The sequence below is a fragment of the Pelecanus crispus genome, chromosome 10, assembly GCF_030463565.1.
Source record: "Pelecanus crispus isolate bPelCri1 chromosome 10, bPelCri1.pri, whole genome shotgun sequence".
NCBI classification, from domain to species: Eukaryota; Metazoa; Chordata; class Aves; order Pelecaniformes; family Pelecanidae; genus Pelecanus; species Pelecanus crispus.
Window position 1 is genome coordinate 12,533,772 of NC_134652.1, and position 27,679 is coordinate 12,561,450.

Genomic DNA, 27,679 nt, shown 5'->3' on the forward strand with positions numbered 1-27,679 from the left:
TTTAGTTTGTATTTACAATACAGTAAAAGTACTAAAATGACAATATCAGTAAAAATGAGTAAGTGGCAGTACCACCCTTACCCATGGCACTAGGCTCCGATTTGCTCTGGGTTCATCCAAAGGACAACACAGATTCTTGAGACCCTTTTGCAATTCAAATGAAAGTGAAGAAAAAACCCAAAGTGTTGCACTCTGTATGAATCCATACAAATTATTTAAAACGCCTCATATGGAAATGTCACTTTGCTGATTTAATAAAAATATCCCACAATCCATATCATATATTTAAAAAAAATAATCACCAGACTTTTACTTTCTTTGTCTCCTCCTATTTTCTTACTATTTCACTTTCCCTTTTAACAGTTTTGTTTCCTTCATTTGGTTATGTTAAGAGATTATTTTTCTTCATTCATTAGCAATACCATGAGAGGAAAAAAAAAAAAAACCAAGTAATTTTTAAACATGAATCCAGTTCAATTTTATATGCTTTTATCTTTTGATTTCTAAGTCCCTGGATTCCTGAATTATATTTAAGTATACTCTAAACCAAGCATTCTTAAATACACTCTACTATTAAATGCTTGGTTCACATGCTTATAACAACTTCATACTGAATGGTATACAAACATTTGAACATATAAAATCTTCTTTTTGTTTTGCCCGTTAAACTAAATTATCAATGTTAAGTGTATAAAATCCCCTTTCTTGAAAAATAAGGGTTTCCCCCCCCCAACTGATAGAATAAAAAAAGAAGTCTTCAAAAATTATATTTCAGTAAAATGAAATATTTGGCAAAAAAGTTATTGAAGAATGGAATTCTTTAGACATTTTGTATAATTCCAAATAAACTTTCTCTTACACAGTTTTTCCCCTAATATTATGTGCCAGTGTATAATATTTCTATATGATCTAATCTTAAAAAAGATTTAAGGTGTGCTGTTAATATGCACCCACTCAAACAGGGGTACAGAAACATAAAATATATGGTCAAAATCACAATACAAAAATGTATGATCTGGTTACCAAATGAGACAGCAGTTTTAAAAAGTCGTATGATCACTCAACAGTAACTTCAATAAAGCCTTTAACGGTACTGAAAAGTTTAAGGTCTGCAAAATACTCCAAGCAGAACTTGCTGCTGCATACTGTGATGGTATTCAATCTTGCTATGATGGTAATTGAGCACCTGCCAGTGTAGTTCTACATGAAACTAATGAATGTTTCCAACCCTCATAGCAGTTTTGGACACAGTTAAGTGAGAGACAAATTAATTTTCAATTAACATGAAAGGGGTTTTTTGTTTGTTTGTTTGGTTGGTTGTGTTTGTTTTAAAGCAAAATCTCTTCCAGTTCCTTTTTGTTTAGCTTAGAAGTCCAGTTACTGCACACCCCTAACACTACGCTGTTAATGGTCAACTTAAACGTTTAAAATGTGCAATGTCTCCTCACAACAGAACTGCACTTACGCTTCTACTTTCTCCTTCTTTTTACTCTTTTTCAGAAAAGATGGGGTGCGGAATTTCTTCTTCTTCTTTGATGGGGATTTGGAAGGTGACCCTTCAGGGGACAGGGTCTCTTCTATCTTTTCAGAGCTTTTAATTGTAATCTCTACACTCTCCACAGTACTAGTGGTTAACTGACTGACCCTCTTGGTGAGATCTTCTTCCACGTCATGCGCATCTTCCTTGCCGTTCACCACCACAACTGGCAACTCCACAGATATTAGGTTAGCATTCTGGGTATAGAGATCTTCATGATTTTCTGAAAGAACAATTTTGCAATTATTTACGTACACTATCATGCAAAAAACCAGTATTGAAACAAAGTCTGTGAGACTGGACTGTGATCCAAAGAATTGAAACCCAAATTGCTTAGATTTTTCCCCTTTCTCTACACTCTTACTTCTTGTAAGCAGACAATACTGTGAAAATGTCATTAAAGGAAAACAGGCTAAAAAAGCTAACCTTATTCTCTGCCAGGTATATATACAGCTCAAGCTGCATACAGTATATACAAATATAGTCTACACAGCATATACATATACAGTCTCAAGCACACTCAGAATTATGCTTTACTTTATGAAAACGCAGCCATTCCATACCAAAGTGCTTGGAGAACTATCCTTTCAAAATGCCTTCTTAGACTCTGCTGAAAAAGTCTTAGGCAAAAACCCCTAATCTTAACACTTTCAGTAAAATAAAAATATAATATCTATTTCCTCCACCTTATTAATATCTAAGTTTCAGTATGCCTTGCATTGTTTTCTGTTTGGGAGAACTATGTATTAGAAAAAATTGGGGAAAAAAATCAGTTTTCTCAACAGAGTCCCACCCAGACTTGGTAAAAGAGGGCTCTTTTTGGCTCAATCGACTTCATGCAAGTACAAGAATGCAGCAGAAGAGTGGATGACTCAGGTTATCAGAGCCATTGGCATTGTACAGAAATTGCATGGAATACCTTCTAATTTTTCTGGGACATTTTGCGGGGATTGAGTTTGTGACTGAATTTGTGACACAGATGAACCGTCATCTGAGAATAATTCCTGTTCAGCATCTGCAGGACAAGATTTGAATTAGTAGCCATGCAAAAGAAAATCAAGCAAGAATGTCAGTGCTAACGCTACAAGATTTACAGCTCTGCTAGCATTGCGTTGCTCATGCTGACAACATCAAGAAGTTACAATATACAATTTAAACTCTATAGAATTATGACTTTACACGCTTTATCTGCTAACAACCATTATATATTAGTTCTTTAATAGAAAGCATTAAAAAGGGTCGCAGGGTTGCATTCCAAGTAGCATGCCCCATGGTTTTATCTAGCCATAAGTCACAGTGTGCTGTTGTAGTAAGCTATTATGCTATGCCCTGAATGTGATATATAGCAAAATTGTTTTATTACACAATATTAATGAAGAAGAATGCATAGTAAGACTTATTGTTAAAAAAAAAAAAATTAACCCTGAATTAGTAATTCCCTATGGAATAGCAGTATTGGAAGAAGATGCGAGATGTAAAAAGTGAAAGTAGACGAGTCTTGCACATCGGGAGAATAGGAGAAATACTAAAGAAGCCAAGACCAAACATCTCAGTAAACTTTTGCTCAGCTGGGCACAGACCTGTGCAACTTGATCTAACTTTGATATCAACTTTGAGGAGGAGGTTAGACTAAGATGACCTTCACGGGCTCTTCCAACCTAAGTTATTCTATGATTCCGACAAAAAAGTCATTATGTTAAAGTGTGTTTTTGTCAACCCCATTTCTGCACAAACCTTTCCATTGCTTTAATTGTAGCACTAAGCAAAGTAAAAAAAAATAAGTTAACAAAAAATTCTACTGTCTCAAGGAATGATTAGTTCTAAATTGCCAAAAGTATATGCTAATAATTAACATGTATACATTTTTTACAGTAGATATTTTCAAACTAAAAATGAACTAATTATTAAAATGTAAACCCCAACATTTAAAAATGCACCACTGACCTTCCAACCCTTGCTGCTTGCGCTCAATTGTTTTCTTGTACTCTTCCAGTTCCTTTTCTGTGAGATGGCTGAATGGGTTGGGTGGTGCTGGTGGTGCGTGCTCATCATCTTCAAATTGCATTGGCTGGAAAAGAGAAAACCACAAAATTTAACAGTTAAAAAAAGAAGCAAGCAAGCAAGATGTACATGGTTAACGTCTCTTTTTTGCCCAAAGTTTGGTGACACCAGATTGGCAGGGAATACAGAAGAAAAACACAGATGCATCCAGATGAAAATCACCCCATTTAATAGGCATTCACATAGTAACGAACACTGACTACTGAGCTGTAAAACACCACCCTTTTACAGCAGCACAATCATTATTTGAGGCGGGTGGTTTGTATTAAGGGGGACAGCTTCAGAGTAGAGACCTGCCTCAACAGCTTACACTTCAGGGACTATTTCAGAGAAGTCAAAAGTCCTTTAACAACAGGGATTCAAAAATAAAGTTTCCCATATTTTCTGCAAACACCCCAAGTTCTAGGAATTTTTTTGTAGGAAAGTAACAGTGCTCATGCTCCAGTTTAGGAAGGAATCTAATGGGAAGAGCTCTTACAATGAATCTTACAATGACAAAATTAAAATTATTCTCATGTTGAAAGAAAACTCACTTCGAAAATGTTCTTTTTGCCTGAAACAAATAAGCAAACTTGGTATTATCTCAAAAGAATATTGGAAACCAAAATGAGGAAATAGATGTACTAACCCATGGATGGTTGGAAACTCTTGACTATAGAATTCCAATTCCAATTCATCACAGTCTGTTATATAACCTTATTAGGGATATCTGTGCTGTTTGGAAGTTAAGTATATTCTATTCAAGAAAAGATTAGTGTGGACAGGTAAGAAACCAGAAACCGTCCTTCCCAATAAGAAGTCTGTTTCTAATGAAAGCTGCCTTCTACACAGTCCCACCCCACCTTTTAAACTCAGTTATTTCTGGACCTCAATAATTTCCTTTAGCAGCAGTTCCACAGACCGACGAAAAAATTATTTTTGGCACCATGCATTGCAAAGTTCATCACTCTTTAGCTTAAATGGTCTTAGACAGGGGTCCTGCTTCATTAATTTTCATGGCAGGCAAACTTAGCATTCATATCTCCATTTGAAACTAACATTTTAAACCTCTGAAATGAAACATGAATAAAATGTATCACACATCCAAAGTCTGGCATTAAAATAAGCAGCTCTAACAAAGCATTTAGAAAGAAAATGTCCCAAACTGATGTTTGAAAGACAGGCAGCCAAATAACCCAAATATTTGTAAATCAATTAATATGTCCTACTCACTGGACTCGGCTTTTTATCCACAACAATCCCAGCGAGCAGCTGAGACTGTGGTCCTGCTGTCTTTAGGTCATACCGGTTTTGCTCCCTTATCTATACAGAGAAAATAAACTGGGTTAGAAACAGATACTTCTCTAACAAATCCTGTGCCCACCAGCTTTGCAAAGCCAGTAACACAGGCAGCAGTGAACGGCGGAGGATCAAGCTGCGTGCTGCTGCACCTAAAAATTAAGGTCTCTCCTTCCACCTCTGAATGCACTGCATATGTTGTTTAGCCCTTCAAATACTCCCGAATATCCACCCTAGTCCCAGCTCCTGCACTTCATGCAAGCCAGTATTTAGAATAAGCTCCAAGGAATAGTGTGTCTCTGAACTTGTCCTCTCCATCCCATAAATGACCTAAGCTATTGGAGAGATCTCTGTGGTCATAAAGGTTGGTAAAGTTTCTCCTTCTGTGAATAGCTCACTATTTTCCCCAAACCCACAGGCCTAGCTTCAGATTGTCAGTGCTTAAGAGATTGACAGATCAGATATAAATACAAATACAGATCATATAAAAAAAATTCTACAGCAGAAAAATAGGAATAAACTATCTAGTGAAAGAGTGACATGCATGAATTTAAAAATCATTGTCTGGGACTTTTACTATTAATATGTAGATGATCAGAGGGTGCCTTTCCAGTTCTAAGGAAGGGAGTTGCTCCTTCTGACTCCAGTTCAGTTCCCACGGATACTGATATGGTGCTTTCCAAGAAAGTTTTTAAAAAAAAGACAAAAAACCCAACACGTAATCAAATGGGAAGTGTCCTGAATATCTGTTAATATAGTTATGCCTAGGGTGGAGTATTTGGTCAGTCAGCATCTTGTGTGCTGGAAAGGAAAAGCAGTGAGATATTTTTGTTTACAGAGAGGTCCAACAATAATCACCCATTTTCTTTTTTTCCTGCCATTAGGAAGTGGACTGGACCATAGAAACTGCAGCTTAATAAGTGTTAGGAGAATTAATACAGAACAGGGTGAACAGTCGGAGATTGAATCATGCTGTAGATGACGCACAGCAATTTGGTCCATGTTGACACCTAATTATCCACTAAATATATGCTAAATAGCTGGGATTACTATTTCCAATCTATCATTTCCAGAGTTAATACTCATCCTTCATCAAACTATTGCATTCAAAATTTTATATATATATAGATAGCATATGTATCTACAGACTTCATGTATATCATACATTTAAATACATGCTTTTTAGAGCCAAAAATCAATGTAGGAAACTTCTTAAAATCAGAACATTTGAAAATGTTATTTTACTGCTTTGTTGAATCATTACTTGAACATATAATTTTATTTGGAAATGTTAGAATTTTCATTTCATTACACTTTTACCTTATTTCTCTTTTCCAACACTTCACTTGGGTTTGTGTTTAGAGGAACAAATTGGTTTGGATCTTCGATTTTGATTGGTGTTCCTCCACTAGTCTTGGAGGAGTCATCAGCTTTCATCCACTTAAAGAAAAAAAAAAAAAACCAAACACATCCCACAAACACACACGCTAAAAAACCCAGCATGATGGGAGGAACAATCCTCAGTGTTGTCTTACTGTTAAAGAATAGATATAAAGCAACAACTTTCGGACTTTATTCTCAATTCCACGTGACACCCACAAAATAATCCCAACTCCTTACAAGTCTACGTGTTTGCCCAAGAGGATTTAAATTGCCTTGAACACGTATCATCAACACTACGTTTTGTAAACACTGAAACACATTCCTGAAAAACGCAGTACTAACTGTGTACCAATGAAGTCGTATTTAGAAAGGATCACGCTTCCTAGTAACTGGCACATAGATCCACTAGCTCCAGAGCCCTTGCTCATGCAATCAGCTTCCACCTCTGCTAACCACACATTTTGACTGCAGTTTTTTTCCTTTGCAAGCAGGGTTTTAAATCAGTTGCTGAGGGTGTTTCTCCCAAACTTAAATTTAGAAACTCGCGAGCCTGCCAGCAGGAGGAGCTGATGCTGTTACAGTTGTACTATGCAACGGGGAGTGACAGCAAGTAACATGCTTTGCAGTCCCCCAAGAGCCACCTTTCTCTAGGCTGGAAACACAGTGGAAGCATCTTGGTGAGCCAAAGGATGCGGGGGGGAAAAAAAAAAAAAAATCTTGATCATCATTAAAAGTAGTAGTATGAACAGACTTTTTGAAGTCTGTTTTTGGTAGGCTCACAAACAGGAACGGGACAGTTAGAGATGAATTAGAGCTTGTCTCTCCCTCGTGTAGAGAAGAGAACAACCAACCCATGGGTGATTTAAAACCTTACTATGTTTGGTGGATAATTAATAGCACAAAAAGATATGGTAGAAAAATTGTTTTCTATTTCAGGAATCGGAAGAGCTAGTAACAAAAGCTAAATCATTGTTAAATTTTCTCATGAACTGTTACTCTTCTGAACAGTTAAACCCCCCTTCCCCAGACAGAGGGGGCCCTTAGTACTAAAGTGTCATTAAGTCTCCCCAAAGCCTATTTTTATTTGCTTGACAAACTTATTTGCTAATCCTGTTAAAGATTTCCTCATATAAACTGTGCATAATTTACTTTCTTTCAGGCAGTGCAAAAACTAAGCAACTGCCTAAAATATCTGCCTACCGTGATCTTAGTCCTGGGACTGGTTTCCCCGTTCCAGGACTCCTCAGGCACATTAACTTTCAAGTATGTGTTTGGAGAGTTCAGCCATCTTGTCTTTTCTCTCTGTTGCCTCTGTGCCAGGAATTTCAGGGGAGAAAGCGGGACTGTATCGTCTTCAAAGGAAAAGGCAGTCACAGTGGCTGGGATCTCAACGTCACTCTTATGTCTGGGTTTTTCTCTGACTAATGGTTGCCTATAGGCATAGCCAGTTCTGTATCCCTATGGAAGAGGAAAAAATAGAAAAAAAATTTTTTTTTTTTTAAAAAATACATTAAAAAAAAAATCAGAAAAAAGTATCCAAGGAAGTCATGGAAGTTTTGTCTTGCCCTATATGCATTAAAACAGGTCCACTGAGCTCTTCAGAGAGCAGGCTAGTGGTGTCATCCATCATTCATTCATACTATTAACAGTCAAGAGACCCATTTAAAACACAGTACAGTAGCAGACAGGACCCCACTCACACTTCACCTTCCTCCCACCGTCGTGAACACATGACCACCAAATGACCCCCTGCTCAGGTTGTAACCTAGGCAGCTTTCATGAGGGCATTCACTTGTCTTGCACAACAGCACATCCTAGTTCATGACACTCTCCCATTCCTCACTCTATTTGTATTAAAGGCTGTTCCAGAATTCATACTGTAGTAAAGTGGACATTTCAAACAAGTAAGTTATCACCATCTGTCCTAATATTAGAGTTAATAACAAAATATAGAGGGCATCTGCTATGTCTATTTACTAGGTGGCGCTTAAAATATATTTTTAATATTAAGCTACTGTAAGGAGCAAATATGTTTGCGAGATGGGTTGGACAAAATTTAAGTTCAAAACATTATAAATTCTTATCAAGACAGGATACTACTGTCAGATACAGTGACATAACAAAAACTAAACCAAGAAGAAGAGATTTCATATACAATACAAGTTACTCCATCTTCAAAGTCAAAAACAAACCAGAAAAAAAACGTTTGCTTTACAGAAGCTAATCCTATATTCAAAAGCTTACAAAGACTATGAACACTGCCATCAACATGCTCTCACCAGGTTGTCCAGCATGCGCATGAGCGCTTCAAATTCTTGCTCCCCAACTTTCCATTTTTGTTGTGAAGCCATATTAACTCCACCTCCTCCAGTTGCTGCCACAGCGTGTGTGGAAGGCTTGAACTTCTGCAGATCCAGTAGTAGGAGATTGTCTATTCCACCTGCTCCAGCTAATGCATGAACCTAGATACATGAATGAGTGTATTTCATTTGTGGAAAAGCTTTTGGATTATCTGCTTTTCTGAATTCACAGGAGAAACATACTTAAACACATGCTGCAGTTATCTCTCAGGCTAGTTTTCTACTGTGCAAAAATGTACTAAAATATATAGCAAGAGACTCTTATGGAAAGGATGATAATATCTGCTCATAACTGCACTTTAAAAGGAGTAGACTCAAACATTAGTTCTCAGAGTACATTAAAAAGGTCCTTCTGCATCACAAGACTAAAAATTTTTCATTATTATATACGTTTCAAAACAAATGAGTGATTGAACTCAAAAAGAATGGCAGTGCAGGGGAGGAAAGGAAAGGAGTGGGAGACTGCCATTTGCACCTCCAAATGCCTACTTGGGAGGACAAGATCACTGGAGAACAAGTAAGAGCTAAGTGAGCAAGTTTCTGGGGATGGGCTTAAGAGTCCTGGAAGGTGAGGACACTTTCAGTGGTCTCTCCACAGGTTACAGATAATACCTAGATACCTAACTAGGTCAAGTTAGACAAAATGGAAACAACCGGTTTTGGGACTCAAGTTATTTTTAAATATGCTACCCTCTACCATTGCTCCAAAAACATTTTGTTTATTTGATTTTACAAGTTTTTGTGATCATAGGGAGAAGCTTCTTCCCTTGTCACAACTTTCAGCTTTGATAAACGAGCTGGATGTCAAGAGCTCTTAAGTCACACTCCCACATGCAGAGAGTACCACCGAATCCATTATCCAACAGATTCCCTTCACAACATGGAACAAAACCTGTACCCTTCAGAGTGTAACACCGATACTCATTCTAGAGTATAGAAAAGTGATACAGTATTTGTGCTGTTTCTTCTGTGTTTTTCTGATTATTCCAATTTCTCTGACTTTGACCTGGCATACAATTACTGGATTCTGCAACCCCAAATTTTTTGTAACATCAGAAATCTTCCCATTTGGGATGTAATATATAACTCAGCAGCATAAGTGTTTGAAGTTAAATACAGAGAAATTCCCTCTCACCTGCGTTTCACAGGCCAGTTGCACATTGAAAATATAGTGGAATGCTTCTTCCAGCGTCTCTCCTAGTGCTACTACACCATGGTTTCTCAAGACTAATACCTAGTAAATGAAGACACTAATGTTAAATGGTAGAAACTGGCGCAGTACATGAAAATGGTTTATGAAGAGCATGAATGAGGTTGAATACCTTGCAACTGGGTCCAAGAACCTTCTGAAGCTGAATTCTTTCTTCCTGTTCATCAAGTGATCCCTGGTAGTCGTAATAAGCAACATCTCCCAGAATCAGAGCCTCTTGTGATATGGGAAGGATGCCACACTTCATAGATGAAACCTGTTTCAAAAAAAATGAAGTACTGATAATGAGGAAAAAATGAAACTCTTAAAACCCACATCTCAACCACCCAAGCCTTAGCAGGATGTACTTTGTACCTTTGCTAGAAGAGAGACAACTCTCTATAGTGAAAGCTTAGAAATAATACCCACCCCCCAGTCTAATTTGCAACAGGGTGACAAAGCCGCTGCTACCCAACCTAGGGATAGATTCATTATAGGAAAAGACAAATTATCCCAACTAAGTTAATTTTTGTGAAATTTATCCATTTTTAATTCTCAACATAAGCCCACTTAATGTTTTATCCTTCTTTCCCATATTTATAACTTCAAAAAGCTGTAGTCAAGGAATGCATATATATGCATTTATATATAAAATAATATGAATTTATCTACTTATCTCAAACCAATTCTTGCAAGACTCCTTACGTTTTCATCATTGTTATACAGACCATTTTTAATGTACATGTTAACTATGACTTTTTAATAGTGAGGTAAATCCAAACTGAACATAAGTACTAATTAAGCCACTTAAAAAGAGAGTTGCATAATGCAAATGCTGATGTATACAGCACATTATATGGTCTAGGATGCTATAAATGAAGCCTATGTAAACTATATCTTTACAGCCTCCTTAACCTGAGTACAATCGTATCAGAGCATCAGTTTATTCCTATCCATTTCACTGAGGTGGCCCAGCCTTCTTTCTCTGCTTATTTGATAACCTCACACCTTTCTTTACCTTTCTTTACCTTTCTTAGTGGAGAATCGATGTTAAAAATAAAACTGCCATGAGCAGTGATTCAGATTCAGAAATATGCTCTAAGTTCACAAGGTAAGCCTATTTTCTTTTACTCTTTATGCTAGAAGGAAGACTTACAGCTGCTGTTGCAGGGGTATGTATGTGTATTACACATCTGACATCAGGGCGTGTGGAGTAGATGGCCACATGTGGACTGAATCCTGCATTGTCAATACTTAGAGTTGTACTTCCCTGGTCAACTACATCTCCTAGGATGTTTACCTTAACCTTGAAGAGTCAAACAAAGGAACAATATTCAAAACATTTGCAACAACTGCCATTATCTACAAACTACCCTCCCCTTCTTACTTGGTACCAAATTTCCCCCCACATATTTAGGGCTCAGAGCACCAAAAAAACCCAACAAAACCCATTAGGAGAGCAGCCATGAATCTATGTGTCAATACACCACCCTGCTGTCCAAGCCCTTCATAGTTGTTGGAAGTCCAGCCATGGAAGAAGTGAAGATAAGACCCTAACACAACATATATTCCTCTTTGGTCTAGCTGACCTTGCCTTGTTTCTGACTTTCAAATACAAATTTTGTTAACATACCCTACATTTTAAATATGAAGAAAATTCAGCCTCTGAGAAATTTCAATAAGAAAATTAAATGCATAGGGAATTTTCAGTTTCATGGGAACATTAAAATAATAATTCCAGGATCAACAAAAACCAAAAGCAGGGTCATATCAGGTCTTGTTCGCATGTTTGTATTTTGGTTCTGTGTTTGCTGGTGTGATGCTGTCAAACTCAATCTGCTACCCCTTCCAACAGGAGGTTTTCTTTACAGATACATGCCAATACAAAGAACATACGGCAGGTTCTGTACCAAAAGATGCATGATTTAGCAGCTACCATTGTCTAAATGCCAATCTGTAACTTCACCTAGCTCCTCTGTTGGGCCTGGAGAAGATTATTCAACTTTATTTCCCCACTTATAAAGATAAGAGCGGATTCTACTAACACTACTCCTACAGAGTCATTTCATATGTATTACCATATTGTCAGGTTATAAAAGGTTGCTGTTACACTGAGGCTATTTGATGAGCTTCATCAGACAGGAGAACAAAACTTTGCTGCTCCACATTGAAGCTGAAGACAAAGCAACAGAAAGCAAAGCTAAACCCAAAAAGAAATGCTGAGGACAAAGGATGCTAGTATCCAAATAGTTAATTGGCTTTTCATCTGGTGGGTAAACATTAAAAAAACAAGTAACAGCATGATTATAGTTCATAAGTCCATTTTAGCAGCCACAAAATTCTTTTAGAAAACAGGTTGAGCCTTGCTGGTTATTACAGCAGGTGAATGACATACCAAATTAGAAGCTGAAGCTTCAGAAAAGGACAGACCCCTTGGAATGATTAGAATATGGTCATGTTCTTTGCTTACTCTTACCTGCAAAGGAGGAAGAAAATGGATTACTGATCTATTTTTGAATTTATATTATTCAGGGGGAAAATTACTTTAAAAAGGTAAGATTCCAAAGAAAAATTTTTATTCTCTAAAATACTTACTGTGATATAAGCATTTGGCAAATGCGCCCACCCAAACAAGTCAGCCAATCTATATAAACTGGCTAACTTGCAACGAGTAAGTTTTTCTCCCTTAACAAATGAGGAGGTATCTATCCCAGGTAGATCATTGATGGGTGTAATCATTCCATGGCCTGAAAAACAGATAAAAAAGATGACGGCCAGTCAATTAAATAACTTCTAGCTATGCCAGATCTTCCAGAAGCAGTGTATTCAAATTGTTAGCAGAGCAGTACCAGCAATTATTAGCCTGAAATTGCACTGCTGGGATTTCTAAGGTCTTTACTGAAACCTCTGTTACCGTAAGACAGTAGGAACCATAACCATAATTTAAGTCTTCATCTCATTTTCAAACATGAGAGGCGAAATACAGGTTTCCTTTGAAGTACCACTTGGATTTTGAGTTCTCTCCTGATTCCAGTTCCTATACAGGACTTGAACTGCGCTTTAAGACATTTGCCACTAATGGAGTATTTTACATGTTACCTTGAAAATTACAGGAGAACACATTCCTGCTGGATTTCTGCCACCAATGTAACTAATCTGAAGCGATGTCTCAGTCTGAGCACTTTAATTTAGCCCTAATGAAGAAATTAGGATTAGGGCAAGAGTTCTCAAACCGCTAGACAGAAGAGATCACCTCTTAACAGAGAAAGCACAAAGATCAATTTATCTCTAACTTGTGACTACACTTCTCCTCTTCATGAATGCACGATATCCCTTTGAGAGCTACAGCCTTTGCTTACAGGGAAAGTTAAGACCAGAAGAGGTAAAAGTCATTTTGGTTTTCAACAAAAAGAATACGCACTTTGAGATTAGTCGCCCTGCCCGAGTCCCTGGGCAAATTCAGCAGTTGGACCTGCAGTCTCACTAACCAGCCAGAGACGTGGAAGTAAGATTGTTTGGGCTCTCCGTTGTTCCCCTCCGCTTGTTTTGTTAAATAAACTCTGAAGAGCCATTTTGGACCAATTCTCAAAATATACTGAATGCTGACAGCTGCCACTGTACTCCAGGTTTGTACGCTCCCATGTGATGTCCACCCACAGAACTTACATCAACTTTAATGTTTCACTGCTTCACAACTTGGAAAGAAGAACTTGGGTGTTAACTAAAAGATCCTAGCAACATCCTTATGACTAGAGTGCATACCTCAAGCTGTTTTTAACTGTGGGAGCCGTTTGTGTTACAATTCACTTTGCCAGGCTATTTGTGCCCCCCCCCCCCCCCCCCCCATAATAATTTATATGCAAGAGTAGAAAATCTAAATTGTTATGTATTTTGGATCTCAATTTATGCTCATGTTAAACTGCTAATAGTAACAGGGTGCAGCATTTTGTTCTCTATCTCAGTTAAACTTTTATTAGCAAATTCTAGAATAACTGAGTGTGAGGACTCCAAACATTTTGGATATCATTATACAAATCAAAGAATTTGAGAGAAAGAAGCCTAAAAAGGAAAGTTAAGGCCACCATCTGTACTACTTCACAGCTAAAGCAATCTCTGACAGAACTTTTATTCAAAGAAAGCGGAGATCCCAGCATCGCTAAGCCCTGGTGATAATAAAAAAGGGAAGAGAAAAAGTGCAATTATATGTATAATTCACTTACTGAGTGAAGATGAGGAAAAACCTGCAAAAGAGCTTGCTGTAATGTATTCAGCAATCTGCTGTAATGCAAGCAGTCCAGTGGGGTTATTGCCCTTCTTCATCTGTTCTTGAATAAGGCATTCCAGATCTTCTCTAAAAGCCTGTAGAAACATTTGAGGATCATCAGGAAAACCTGGCTTTGATAGAAATAAGATTATTATAGGTGGGGCTGGAAGCTTTGCCTGTTATTAATGTTACATGACACTTCCCCTTAGACCTTGTTTTTAGCTGCTTATAACTTTGCCAAACTTTAACCATTTGACCTCAACTTTGTATACTAAGTATTGGCAATTTAGGGGGCGGGAGGAAGGAGTTTGGTCAGAGAGGGTTAACTATTTCCCAGAACAAGACAAGATAAAATGTATTTTTGTAAATGCTAACAAAACCCCATTTTTATCAATAATTGAAGAGTTCTCCGTATTTTGGAAGAGGTACTTGAAGTTCAGTCGGGATGTGTTGCTTTTAGTGCTGGATATTTTTTAATTCTGTAATCCCTCTGAAAATCCATCCAAATTTGATAAAGTTATGAATAACTGGAAAACTGGAGCTCATCCATGCTCACGTAGTACCACAGACATGCAAAAACTAGAAGGAATGCTGGGATGTCATCTCCTCTCTATTTCTTTCCTTCTCCCAAAGCAAAAACCCCTTACCTCTCCTCCTATATAAAATGTCCACAACCCCAAGAGATAAACTCATGAAAAAGGTTTTCACAGTATCAAATTTAATATACTATGCACTGTGGACAAAGCCTGTTCCTTCTAGATGATAGACAGATTAACTACCATTGACAACAAATGCCTGCCCTAGGACTACTTCAGTCCTGACATTTCTAGACTAAGTAAATTCTGTTCCTTCAAACTTTCCTTAGAGGTTATATTTTCTAACCCTCTTCTTATTTCTTGGCAGCATCTTCCAGCTTTTGTCTCAATGAGCAGTATGCAAAGCCATATACAACATGAGATGAGGTGTATTGCGAATGCTCTTGCTGGTTCATTCCAGAAAGACATTTGGTGTCTTTACCACGCAGCTGACTCCTATTATAACTCCAGGCTATTCCCAGTATGTAATCGCTCCTTTCAGTTCGCCTTCCTTAGTGGAGTATTTGCTCTCAATTAAAAAAGAAAATAGTTCTGTATGGCAAATGTAATTTCTTCACTGAATTTTAATTCAGTCCTCCAAAACACCCACTTTGTTGGGTAAAATCCACCAATCTCACGACACAGTCTGTTCATCAAGTTTTGACTCTAAAAGAGAGAGTGCTACCGGACCCCTAAAAAACATCCTCAAGACTCTGCTTGACATGGCCTCTCAGTTGGACAGCTGAGCATCCGTAACTACACTTTAATTTCCAAGTTTTTGACACCTGTGCTCTTTCTTACAGTAATTCTGTCAGGATTGTGTGTACCTGAAACTTACCAGATTTCCACAAGTAAAACCTCTAAAAATTCACATGGACTGACTACACAGCGATCTGTTACATGGATCTCTGTGCAGACCAGACTATGCATGCAGCATCCCCCAAACAGCTGAACAACCTCTTGCTAGCCTGAAGATACATGGGCAAAGTCAGATTTTTCTCTTTAGGGGCTGCTGTAGGCAAGATCTATGCAGCAAAGGAAGGGAGCAGATGGAGAAAAGGAAAGAAGAAACAGGGGATTGAGTGAGGAAAGGAACATAACTGGGACTGGGAGAAAAGAAGTGGAGGTACGGGAGGTGGATCAGCACCAGAAGCCTGTAAGGGAAACTGTTGGGAGGTAATTATGGGGAGGTAATTGCCAGACAGGCAAACAAGGATTTGTGGAAAACAGCAAGTGGTTGGAGAAACCATCCTGACTTTCATCCTTCATTTATCAGCAGATGACTGTGAAACCCACTCCCCTCAATCTGATTCAGCCCTGAGGGTGGCCATCATCATCATCATGACCCCCGGTGTTCCAACGGCAGTGTGGGTGCCACCCTTACTGACAAAATAACGAGCACTGTCCCCAGCCTGGAACCCGAGTGTGGCCACAAGCCTGGACTGCGCAAAGTCAGACATGCAGAGGATGTTTCTTTGCCCCTCTTGCACACAGATAATAACCTTTAGGCATACCACAGTCATCTTGTCCTCATGCCTCATTTGGCACACAGCGGCTAGTTCTCACTAGAAAAGAAATTCAGTATTTTTAACTCTTCTCATGACTCAGCACGTGGCCCTGTGCCTTTTTTGCATGCTGCTCACACTCTGTTGAGATGCCAATTATTATTTATCTGACAAGATTTTCTCTGGGCAGATAATTACTGTAAATCCAAGTGCTTCACATGCATTAACTTACTAATCCCCAAAACATGCCTCTAAGGTGCAGCAGGGCCCTGTCATCATTTCCACAGAACGACAGTGACAAGGTCGAGGTCAGATGCTCCCACCAATTTGGGACATTCATTTTCAGATGCCCGCAGCCCCATTTGCAGAGCACTGGGCAGTAAGTAGCTTCTTACATACTCAAAGCACAACTCTCAGTGAAAATTCAAGTGCAGTGCTGAATATTTTAACACACGCTGCTGTACCTCAGGGTAACAAGGGGGATACACAGAAAATCACAATCTGAAAAAACAGGAAACAGATGATTCAGCATCACCCATGACAGCCCGGTTTAAATCCTTGAGGCTTGTTGGTACCTGAATCTGAGCATCACTCACTACCACCAAAGTGGTTTTGAATGAAATTCAGATGCATGTGATTTATACAACCCCCTGTAGAAGACAGAAGGATTTTTCACATAACTAGAAGAAAGCATTTTGGTGGTCAAACAGCCCACAGTGCGTAGAAAAAGGAGCCAAGGTCCAACCTTTATGTTCTTACCAACCTGCTTAAAAGCACTTAAAGCATAGAAGAACAGAGGTACTTCCTGGACGCTTTGCACATCATATCCCTCACATTACAGGCAGCTTTTTTCCCCCCCTAAAAATCCCCAGAACACATGAAACAGACTTTCAAGCACCGGCCATGCCAGCACCAGCTCACTTTTCTACTAATGGTTCACCATGTGGCTACAGTTCTATGGCACTTTCTCCTGTTACTGTGATCTATTGAGATTGCAGAGACAATGACTGGCCAATATATTTAATCAACAAGCTATACTAACACTTATTTTCAAATTCTGTCATTCCAAGATATTCAATTACTTCTCAAATATTCCTGAAAGAGGCCCCATGCAAGAAAGTTCTGCCATTTCACACTCTGCAAGGCTGAAATGCTCTTTCACTCTTGTTTACAATCTGTATATAAAGAAACTGCACATTTGTAGTCTCCTGGGGGCCATGTGGAAGACAGAATTCACAAAATTTATGGAAGTATTTGCTTGGGAGGAGATGGAAGAAAACCAGTTATCTGTATTGTATTAAATCACTCTCACTTCAGTTCAACAAGGACTATAAAAAGGATCTGCAAAAACATTCACAGTAAACTCTTACTAGTCATATTTAGACTTTTTTTATTTTTGAAAAACCTATAGGACTGATGTTACTTCTATAGCAGAAAAAGGTGGTGTAATGTATTTCAGGCAATTTTTGACAGAAAGATTTTTTTGTTTTATTTATTATTGTATTTTTAATTCTTCTGCTTTCTGATCATGCTATTTTCATTCTTCTGAGCTTAGTTTTGCTCTGTGATGCTAACAGTAGCAAATTACACACTTGCTGAGGCTACTACAAATGAGGATTTACTGTTGTATCAACAATTTTGTTAAACCAAACAAGCAGCTTTCCTTAAAAGTAATTTCATAAATAACAGAAGATAGGTAAGAGCCAGGGCAAGTAGCAAATATGGAAGTTTGGAATGAGCTGTAAAACAGAGGTGAGGATATGGATGAAGTGCATAAAATAAAGTATGCAATTTATCCACACACCAACGCGCAACAACGTTTTCTAGCAGACTGCAGCCTTCAGTGTATCACGCATGTGACTCAAACACATTCCTCCATGCATATTTATGAATATTTGAATACCTTTCATTCACTGCTACAGACCTTTAAAACTCGGATCTGTATGTCCTTAGATAACTATCCCACATGTGCTAACACAACCTTCCTCCGTTTCTGATAACTCCTGATGGGCCCATACGAAGGGCATCACCTTCTTCTGGACAACAGTTTACCTTAAATATTAGCCATTAAATGAATTATATTTATTGGAGCTTTCACTGTACAGCACTTATTTTGGTAAAACCACTACCACGCAGGGCTCTGATTTTGGGATTTGCTTCTGAAAACCTAACTGTAGCCTGGAGTCCAAGCAGTTTGGTTTTGCTTTCTGTAACATATATATGGCATTAAACTGCAACTGTCCACAAGTGACCAAGTAAAAGTCATGCTCAAGAGAGAGGTTTTCAAAAAAATGACGAACACATTGCTCTGGCACAAAGCAGATATTTTTCAAGCAGAAAGGTCACTAGTAATTTCAGATGTAGTATTTGACAAGAAAATACTGACAAAGGAAAAACTGTACTGTCAGATGAATGAAAAAATGATGTTATTCAGCTGTATGCTCAGCACTGCCCAATAAAGAGAAAGTTTCAGCTTTGGTATTTAAAAAGCTCTTTAGGTATATGCGGGCTTTTTTTGTCTTAAAACACTAAAACTTTAGACATAAGATGATACAGTAAGAGCAGTGATTTTTTTTTTTTTTTTTTACAGTAGGGTACCGAGTCCCACAGTGAGACGCACAGCACCTCGCGGCTGCCCATGCTGTCCATCAACATAGCTGCACCACTTCTGGACTCAGCCAACCTGCCTGTGTCTGCACCAGTGCTACAGCAAGGCTGCAGCCCAGATAACCCACCCTGCCGTAGCTGAGAATCGTTTCCTGTTTGCACAAGCATCCTTCTGTCTTCAGTGAGCTCAATTGCCCAGCCAAGCACCAATGTCCCGCCTTGTCTGTGCTGAAACAGCACTTCAAGCATCCTGCTGAAAGTCTGCATCGAAAACAGCCTGTGGTATGAAAACTGGGCCCATGACAGCCATTGGAAAGAAGGCAGAGCAACATTTCAGACAAGATGCACAACTAGGAGGATGCCGAGTACAGCTTTTGTTCACCTGGCAGCAGCCAGCCACCTAGGCAAATAGCCTGACCTCGGCACGCAGCAGGCTGCAAACTCCCCTTCCACTACTGCCAGCTGAGGTTCTCTTCAAAGCTCCAGTGGGCTGAACTACATTAAGTTACACCAGAGGAAAACATAGTTTTGCACTTACACCATGACCCAAAGCATCCCCTGCATAGCCAAACCTGCCATTGCTGACCCAACTGCTGAGCTGGCAGTGCCCGGCTGCTCTGCTTCCATCTCACCCACCTTCCGAGTGCCACTCTGCTACCTTGCACAGAGACATGAATTTCCCCACAAATCACCAGTAAAAATATACAGGGCAGCTCAGCCTGTTGCTAAAACTGTTTCTAGACTTTCTAACTGTTTCTAAAACTCCAGCCAGCTCTTCTACACCAGCTTAGACAGCCTTACACGGTACTGAAGCCTGCAGAACAGATACAGCTCTTCTTGATGGAGTCATTAGTTGCATGATTAGGTCAACATCTTTCTAGCATCATAAAATTACTTCTCCAGAAGTATTTGCAATCATCATCCAAATACACATAATAAACTCAAGCAGCTTAGATGCAAAAGTCTTTCAACTTAGACCTGCAAGGGCTCTCTGAAACTCAAGAGTGAAGTTACAAGCCTCAGTTCTAACTTACTTACTTCCATTTCCTTTCAGAAGGACAGTCTAAGTGTGAGCTGACAGTTTAAATTGGGGCTTTTAAGAGTGAAAACAACATTTGCATGTACCAGTTGAAAAATACCAGTTGCCAGTCAACATAAGCAGAAAAACTAGAATAACCAACTTGCTAGAATAACCTATTTTACATGTATACATATAGCACAGAACAATAATACTAAAACTTTCTAGCAACATTAATCTCTTCATCTTGATAGGCAGCTCTCTGAGGATGTTAAGAAGTATGCAGGCTCAAAAGTATTTTGACTATCATTCTATGCTGGTTTTTGTTTGTTGACCATTGATGTCTCCATGTAGTCCTTATCCACTCGAAAGAAGTAGAAATAAAATAATAAGAATTTTTTTTCCCTATAAATAGAGAAAACAATGGTATACAGGTCATCTGCAAATACTCCACACCATCACAAACCTTCAAGAGGAGAAAGCATGTACTCACATCAGGATTAATTACAGTAAGGTCCAGTCCAACATGCTAGTCTACAGGAAAGTAGCTAGAAAAGATACGTGAGGTCCCTGCATTTTATAGCAGCACTGCTGTTAACCTAAAAGTTGCAGAATAATACAAGAAACCCCTTCACCCATTTTCACTTTTGCCCATTTTTCATCAGAGTTTATGTATCTTAAGTCTGTTTTTAAAAAAGTTCTAATTCAACTTATTTACATATAAATGCACCCACAAAGAGTCTTTAAGCCAAATCACCACCGCTGAAGAAAAGTTTCAAAACTTAACTGGTATTTTGTTCTTGAGAGCGAAGAGATGGTAATTTTAACTCCTGTGCTGTAAATGCAGCTGCCCACAGAGAGGAAGACCTTCACCCAAACGGCTGATACAGCTTGGTAACAGGCTGTTTCAAGACTGGAGTTTAGATACAAACAACCGGTGCCCTGAGTGGAAAAGGGTGGAGTTGGCCACAAAAAAACCCGCCAGCAAGTTAAGGCTGGCGGGGAAAAGGTAAGAGTCACAAAAAATATTTGTTAATACTATGAAAACAAAAAATATGGAGCTTCTCTGTTAAGACAGAAAGTAATAGGCTCAGTATTAAATAAGCGGAATTAGGCAAAGTTATAATAATCTCTTCACTTGCAGCAAAGCTTGTGGGTACTTGGGCTGGATTCAGTAACTCGACTGACAGCACGCTGGTCCCATACAGACCTCAGCCTGTGCCGGTTTTTCCAGCTCCTCTAACCTGGTACACACTAGCTTCCCTCTGTGAGCCAAAGCAGCGTGTTTACTCCCGCGATAAGCAGCCTAGAGATACCCTATGATTAAAGCAAAACCTGAAGCACTGAACTCCTTTACAAAGCCCATCTTCAGCCCACCCAGCTCCCAAAGTCCCTGTGCCAACAATCCCCACACTCACACAATTGCTGCCGTGAATGGGGGGGGTTGGGTCCCTCCCTCATGTTTTCTCGTGGAGTACAGCCATGCTATGCATCTTGCTATATGGAATATAACTTCTGAAATTTAAAATGCTAGAAGAAATCAAATTTCAGTTTGTCAGGGGTCTTACACATTTCTGAGCATAATTAACTGTCTTTTCAGTAAGCGCAGGAATAGGGCGGGTGGGAGAACACGTGGCAATGCATCAGGACAGACAACGGGCAGAGCTCTCGCAAGGAGTGTGGATGCATCCAGGAAGGAAAGTCATCAGCCACAACTTCCCAGGATTTTCCAGGAACTGTTAAGAGTGTGTACTAAACCAAAGGATTTTTTAAAAAACTGGGGGGGGGGGGCGGAGAAAGAAAAAAAAAGAGGTGGCAAAAAAAAAAAAAAAGAGACTTAAAAATGAATACAGCTAAGGAAGTCCTTTTAATTGTTATTCATCACTTGTACTGCAATGAAAACCCCTCTTCCTGCTCTCACCAGACCAATTTGATACCTTTATTGGACAGAATTTACAAGACTAGTGAATGAAAGAAAAATGGTGGATTTTGTTACAATGCATTTTATTTTCTATCTCCTTATCACTTACCTAGGGAATTAATTCAGATCAGAGTGTTATTTACAATTAGTAACTTCAAATACATATAGGACCATAGGAAAGTCATCAGGCAAAGGAGGATGGATATGACTGTTTAATAATTAGAATAATCTAAAGAATATGGTGCCAAAGGTACAACAGGATCTGCAGACACCACCCAAGATGACAAATACTCAAACCCAACCTGTTAACAACCAGCAGGGAGATTAGAAATACGGATAAAAAAAAAAAATTGATTCAGAAACTGTTGGCATATATATCTAATGAAAGCCCCAGTTCAGACTAAATGGAAAGCAGCAATATGGAAATAAGAGGAGTGAAAGGTAACTCATTTCTCACGTAAGGAAGCAGGGAAAGACTCACAGTTGCACTTGCAGTGCAGGACATGGGTATGAATTGACCCTGTACCGTCACAGCTGTAGAAATGGAAGTTAGGCAGTGGGATTTCTTGGTTTCTTATGGAGATCTAGTGGATGGCCTTGATTTAAGACATTACCCTGAGCACAAATTCACTCTCACTTAAAATGCTGAACTTGCCCGGCCCCTGGGTCTGCCCTGGGCTCAGCGGGGTATTGTCGTGGCTCAGAGGGGATCTTTAAGGGACATTTTTTGGCCTGTCTTAAATCACATGCCAAGTTGAGCTCATCTCCCCCAATGAACGAGATGCTGCCCAGGCCATATGACGAAAGCATGCCATTTGTTATAGGAATAAATAAGCTATTGCGGTTAAGAGGAGGGTCACGGCTCCCCAGCAGGAAGTCAGGAAGATGTCAGAGAAGAGCGAAGCCAGAGGAGGGAGCTGCAATGCGAGAGGCCTGTCCATTGAGGAGGTTCCCAGGGGATGTATAAGGTTGTAAGCCCTTCCGCGCCAAAGGGTGATGCTCCTGAAGGACTTGAAAGGCTTTTGAACTTGTGGGGAAAGAGCAGTGGAAGCTGAAACATGTGAGGAACTGAAAAGACTTTGATATTTTAAGAAAATAAACTGTTCCAAATAGGAGTGGTATTGCAAAAATACTGGATGTTCACTTGATACAAAATAAAGTAAGCTAGACAACTGCAAAAACTGGTGAAAAAAAATAAATCAAACCATCCTTCATCTCTGTCCTGATGGTTTGAAAATAACATAGCCAGGGAGGGGTGGGGAATCAAGTGTGCGTGGGTTTGCTTGTTTTTGAGGAAAAAAGTCCGCCTGCATGCTAAGGCAGACCTCTGAATTGAGGAGTTGCTAAGCAGGACTGTTACTTCCTCACTTCTTTGGGCAAGACCAGCCGGCATGGGAGGCAGGGCTGCATGTGCATGTACGAGGCAGGAAGGAAGAGAGGCACGGGAGACAAGTACATTTTTAACCTCAGCACAAAAAAAAACCCAACCCAAAACCAAAAAGAGTTTGCAATCCAGATGGCTAGACCTGAACCAGTGCCCTCATGTAATAGCAGCGCCGAGCCAGAATCGCCCCAAATGCCCTGCAGAGCTGTGATGAATTGGTAGGCACTCTCTTTATCCAACACGAAATTAAAGCAAAGCATGACGAGATCCTGCCAACAAACTGCTCAGCTTAAAAACAAACAAGGTCCAAATAACTGTGTGTTTCATATGTAAAAATGGCAAGTGCACATTCAATGGGTCTCAACAAGCCTCCCAAAACTTCCACTGGTAAATTCAAAAAAATAAACTGGGCATTTAAATTCCAATAACCAGGCATTGTTATGTTTACATATTTCAGCTGTTCAACTCATCACTTCATACACAAATTTGGCTACTTCAACTTTTTCTTACATCAGTAAAATAATGAAATATGTCTCATTAACAGTATGTCTTATGTATAAATTAAATAAGTGACTGTATCCTCTTCCATTTCCACTCTGACCTGTAGCTTTTCTTCAAATACAGTGATATAAAGTGGACGTAAGGTACCCTTCAATGCAGTTTAAGCTCTGGTCCTAATTTCCCAACAAGTTACACACACAGTCTTGTTAGCTAAAGCTTGTAGTTAGCTTTCCTGCTGTTTAGACAATTGTTTCACATGGTCTCACTTCACTGGAAGGAGTGTGGCACTGCTGCCCACTTGCAGACCCCACACCTTCCCTGGCCGCTCTGGGAGGGCTGCAGGGAGTTTCTCCCTCCTGTACGTTCACGCAGCTCCTCAATGCTGAACTCACTGTTCAGTCCTCACAGAGGATAACTGTGCAACCATTGCTTTTTTGAAGCTTCTGGTTGCCATGGTGAGGGCACCAGAGAAATGCCAGAAGGAAATGAAGGCCAGGAGGACTTGCATACCATAACTGACATAAGGGTTTTGATGATACAGCAAATAAGTGTTTACTCTTTGAAAGAGGTAGTTATTCTGTGTAACAAGCAATATATGATTGCTCAGCATATAAAAAGACAACACTGTTTTTAATTCAGAGTTAAGTTGGAAAATCTAAAAAAAAAAAAACCAAACCCGCACGTTTTCAAATTTTGGATATATTATAGGTCAAGTATCTCAGACCCAATGTAAAGCAATGAAATTAGTCCACTGCATAAATGTAGTGCCTTTCCTTTAAAAATAATGACACAGTACCTGAACCTTCTGAATGTGCAGATATTACTGAAATAAATGGCTTTATCTTAAAGATTGGCTAGCAGTACCTCTGGATGCTGTCAGGCTGCTCAGACCCAGCTGATCTTAATTTCTTTCCACCTTTCCAACAGACACAGAAGAAGAAACATGCAGGTCCTATCAGATTCTCCAGGCCATCAGATGCTCACAGGTTACATGCAGTATTAAGCAAATATGCCTGAGAATTCACTTATAATGTCAGGACATTCTTCGTGGGTAGCGGTCATAAAAATCCTATAATTTAAGACGTTATGAACAGACTCTAAGACATTAGCAAAGATCAGAGGTAATGGGAATAGCTTTTCAGTACCTTTTAAATTATTTAATTTAGGAAAGGGAAATTGCACATCAGAGAGGAGCAGTCAGATTGCACATCAATATGTGCATCAAATGGCACATCAGAGAGATGCAGCAGTTTGATGTCTGAAGATGTCTGGTCAGGACTGCAGCCCTTACAATAACATGCACTGCACAAAATATACCGTGGTTCCTGAAATATATTCTCTAATTTATTTTCTTGCTGAAGGATCTAGATTTTCCTACTTGAAAGAAAGAAAAAAAGCTTGTTACTAAACCAGATTAAATCAGCACCTAAGCTTCCTAGTATATGACAGTGATTAACCCTTTTGTTTTACACCATAATTCTTTGCTCAGAGAAAGTGCATGTTCAAACAAGCTCACCTCAAGTCCATACATGCTTGTGTATTTCTAAGAAAGGTATTATCCTTGCTACATATACTTCATATTTACTAATACTTGTCAGAAGATAAGCCAATGACTATTTCTCTGATCTGAATGCATGTACCAAGACTGGGTGAAGATTTACCAGTGAGCAAGCTCTTTAAAATGTGCCTGATAACCTCTCTTCCTCTTCTTGCAAAACACCTTCAAACTATTTCCTCCTTGTCAACTGGAATAAACCAGAGCAGCAGCAAAACTCTATGCCAACTTCTAATGCAATGTAATTCTGCAGCTATAGAACAAAGACATTACGCACAATACTCGTTAATTCAATCCTGAACCTGTGTTATGCAGACCAGTAACAGGAAAAATGCTTTCTGGCCCTTTTGCAACAAATATTATATTCAGGAGGAGATAAGGTAATTATTTTCAGTCCTGACTCTCAAGAACACTATGGCACATCACCACTGGAACCTGGAAGAAAGAATGCAGTTTCTATTCCCAAATCAGTTATGAAATTTGCTTGATGGATATTCAGTCACAGATATTCTATTAAAAATGCTTTTATTTCCTCACGTAAGAAATCATAGCAGGGTTCCTCTAAATTTTCTATTTCAAGAAAAGAGACAATAAAAGGAGATACTTAAGCGAGGGGAACTGGTAGCTCAGACACCTCCTCTTTGTGCCTGATCACGCACTCAGCTCCCACATTCCCGTTTCTCCCTGGCAGATGCCAAGAGCCAAGCAGGCAGCAGTCCCCTGGCTTATTAGGACAACTGTTCCCTTACACAACAAAAACTTGCATCTTATTGGCAGCCCCAAAACAGTCACTTTTCAAAAAGTGCTAGGCTCAGCTTCTCTTGCAGCACTACAGTAGTAGCAGCCCAGCAGCTCTTTGTCCTCCAGCCTTCTGTTAAAACAGTTACCTAGACTCAGGGGTTGCCCCTCTCCATCCCCTTTCCTAAAATCTGCACGCTGACACTGCATCTGTTAAAAAAAACCACAGAGGCTGTGGCAAAGGGACATTCATTACATTTGGCAGACTTGGCAAAAGGTCCCCCAAAATAGTTACGCTCATGAGATTCAATACTGCCATCAAAAGGACCAAAGAACAACACACATGCAAACCCAAACAAGATCTCTGTAACTTATTTTTATCTGTTAGGATAAAGATCTAGCCTTTGCTGTGAGTACTGGCTATTCATAAAGTGAATATTTTAACAGGAAAGAGCAGACTCTGATAACATTTTACAATTGAGTATTTAACATAAAATTATCACAATTAAAGTATTATGCAATACCTCCTTAGAGTATTTTCTTTATAAAAGGGGTTGGCTGCAAAACCAAGCTTGCACAAATTGACTTGAAAGTAATAAATTCCTTAGTCAACAGGTTCACATTATACTCAGAGCAACACACAGATCCAAGAGGCACTCCACAACAACACTTTAGCAAACAATCCTGTTATTCATGGATAAGTATAACAGGGTGATTACTAACAGCTGTTTGCGATCTTATTACATATGGAAAAGTTTCAAAAAAAAAAAAATTACAGAAGAAGCACCCCAACTTACAGAGTAACTGAAGAGAGAAGGATCTGTAAAGCTGCTTAACCCCTTCCCAGTCCAGTTATCCTCATTACTCACATTACACCCCAACACCCCAAAGGCTCACCCTCACACAGTCCTTACTCCCTATGGCTTCAAAATACTCAAGGCAACAGTATTACTTTCCAACGTTTTCACCAGCTTAAACCCAAAGAATGCATGTATTAAAATATAAATTAAAACTAATGAGAGTGGTTCGACAGATTTAATAGTTTTATATGTAGCCTCCACAAGTACTGAACTCACACAACCAGTATATCAGTGCTAATATGGCCAAGTATGGGTATGATCATCTCCAAGGACACGAAAAGAACACATAGTCTAGCTTTTAAACAAACTTAACCCAATTAAAAATGTTAACTAAAGCATTCCTGATGCAAATGATAGGTTAATATTCAAATCCAGAAAGCAGAACACCATGTAATACCCTAATTTGTTCCTATTTGACCAGTGACTCTTTCAGTCTCTTCCCTGCCCCTAAGTTTTAATTAAGTACCCTGCAGCCAGCCAGATCTTTTTGTAATACTGCAATGAAGCATAAGAATATAAAAGCCTCAGGAGAAAAAAAACCCACCACAAAAAAGGCTGCTTGTTCAGAGACAAAAAACTATGCAAACAAAATGCTGGATAATCTCTTTAGTGACTCTTCTCAGAAGAGGGTCCAGAGTTATTCTAGCTAGCTGTGACATAGATTTCTTTTTTTAAAGTCTCAAGAAGTTAATCAGGAATCTCAGAAAGTAACACTCTTTCGTTCTCATCCCCCCTTAATCATACTCACAGGGCTCTGCAGTATCTGAGTGACCCTCTTCCTTTGCTCCATCATATTGAAGTCCTGTCTCAGGTCAGGAGACATGTTTCTCTCGCGGATATACTCTGGGTCATTCTCATTGATGCGATCAAAGTACCGCTCTTTGTGAGGCATCGTGGCCGGGGGAGGAGTAGTGATCACCACCTGACTGGCATCAGTACTCAT

The 27,679-nt window shown here is 39.2% G+C and overlaps 1 protein-coding gene across 2 annotated transcripts; it reads right to left on the reverse strand.

Annotated features, from left to right (window-relative positions):
- Positions 1 to 429: 429 nt before the first annotated feature.
- On the reverse strand, positions 430 to 27,679 carry ADD3 (adducin 3). 2 transcript variants are annotated; one of them, XM_009487658.2, is made up of 14 exons: positions 27,485 to 27,679; positions 14,029 to 14,167; positions 12,404 to 12,555; positions 12,204 to 12,284; positions 10,965 to 11,114; positions 9,942 to 10,085; positions 9,755 to 9,853; positions 8,539 to 8,721; positions 7,460 to 7,717; positions 6,197 to 6,316; positions 4,811 to 4,900; positions 3,482 to 3,605; positions 2,457 to 2,552; positions 430 to 1,760 (listed from the first exon to the last, which is right to left on the reverse strand). In XM_009487658.2, the coding sequence occupies exons 1-14, from the start codon at positions 27,677 to 27,679 to the stop codon at positions 1,462 to 1,464; spliced, it is 2,130 nt and encodes a 709-aa protein (XP_009485933.1). In that variant the 3' UTR covers positions 430 to 1,461. The 2 variants fall into 2 exon arrangements, with proteins under 2 accessions (XP_009485933.1, XP_009485935.1); XM_009487660.2 differs by lacking the exon at positions 2,457 to 2,552.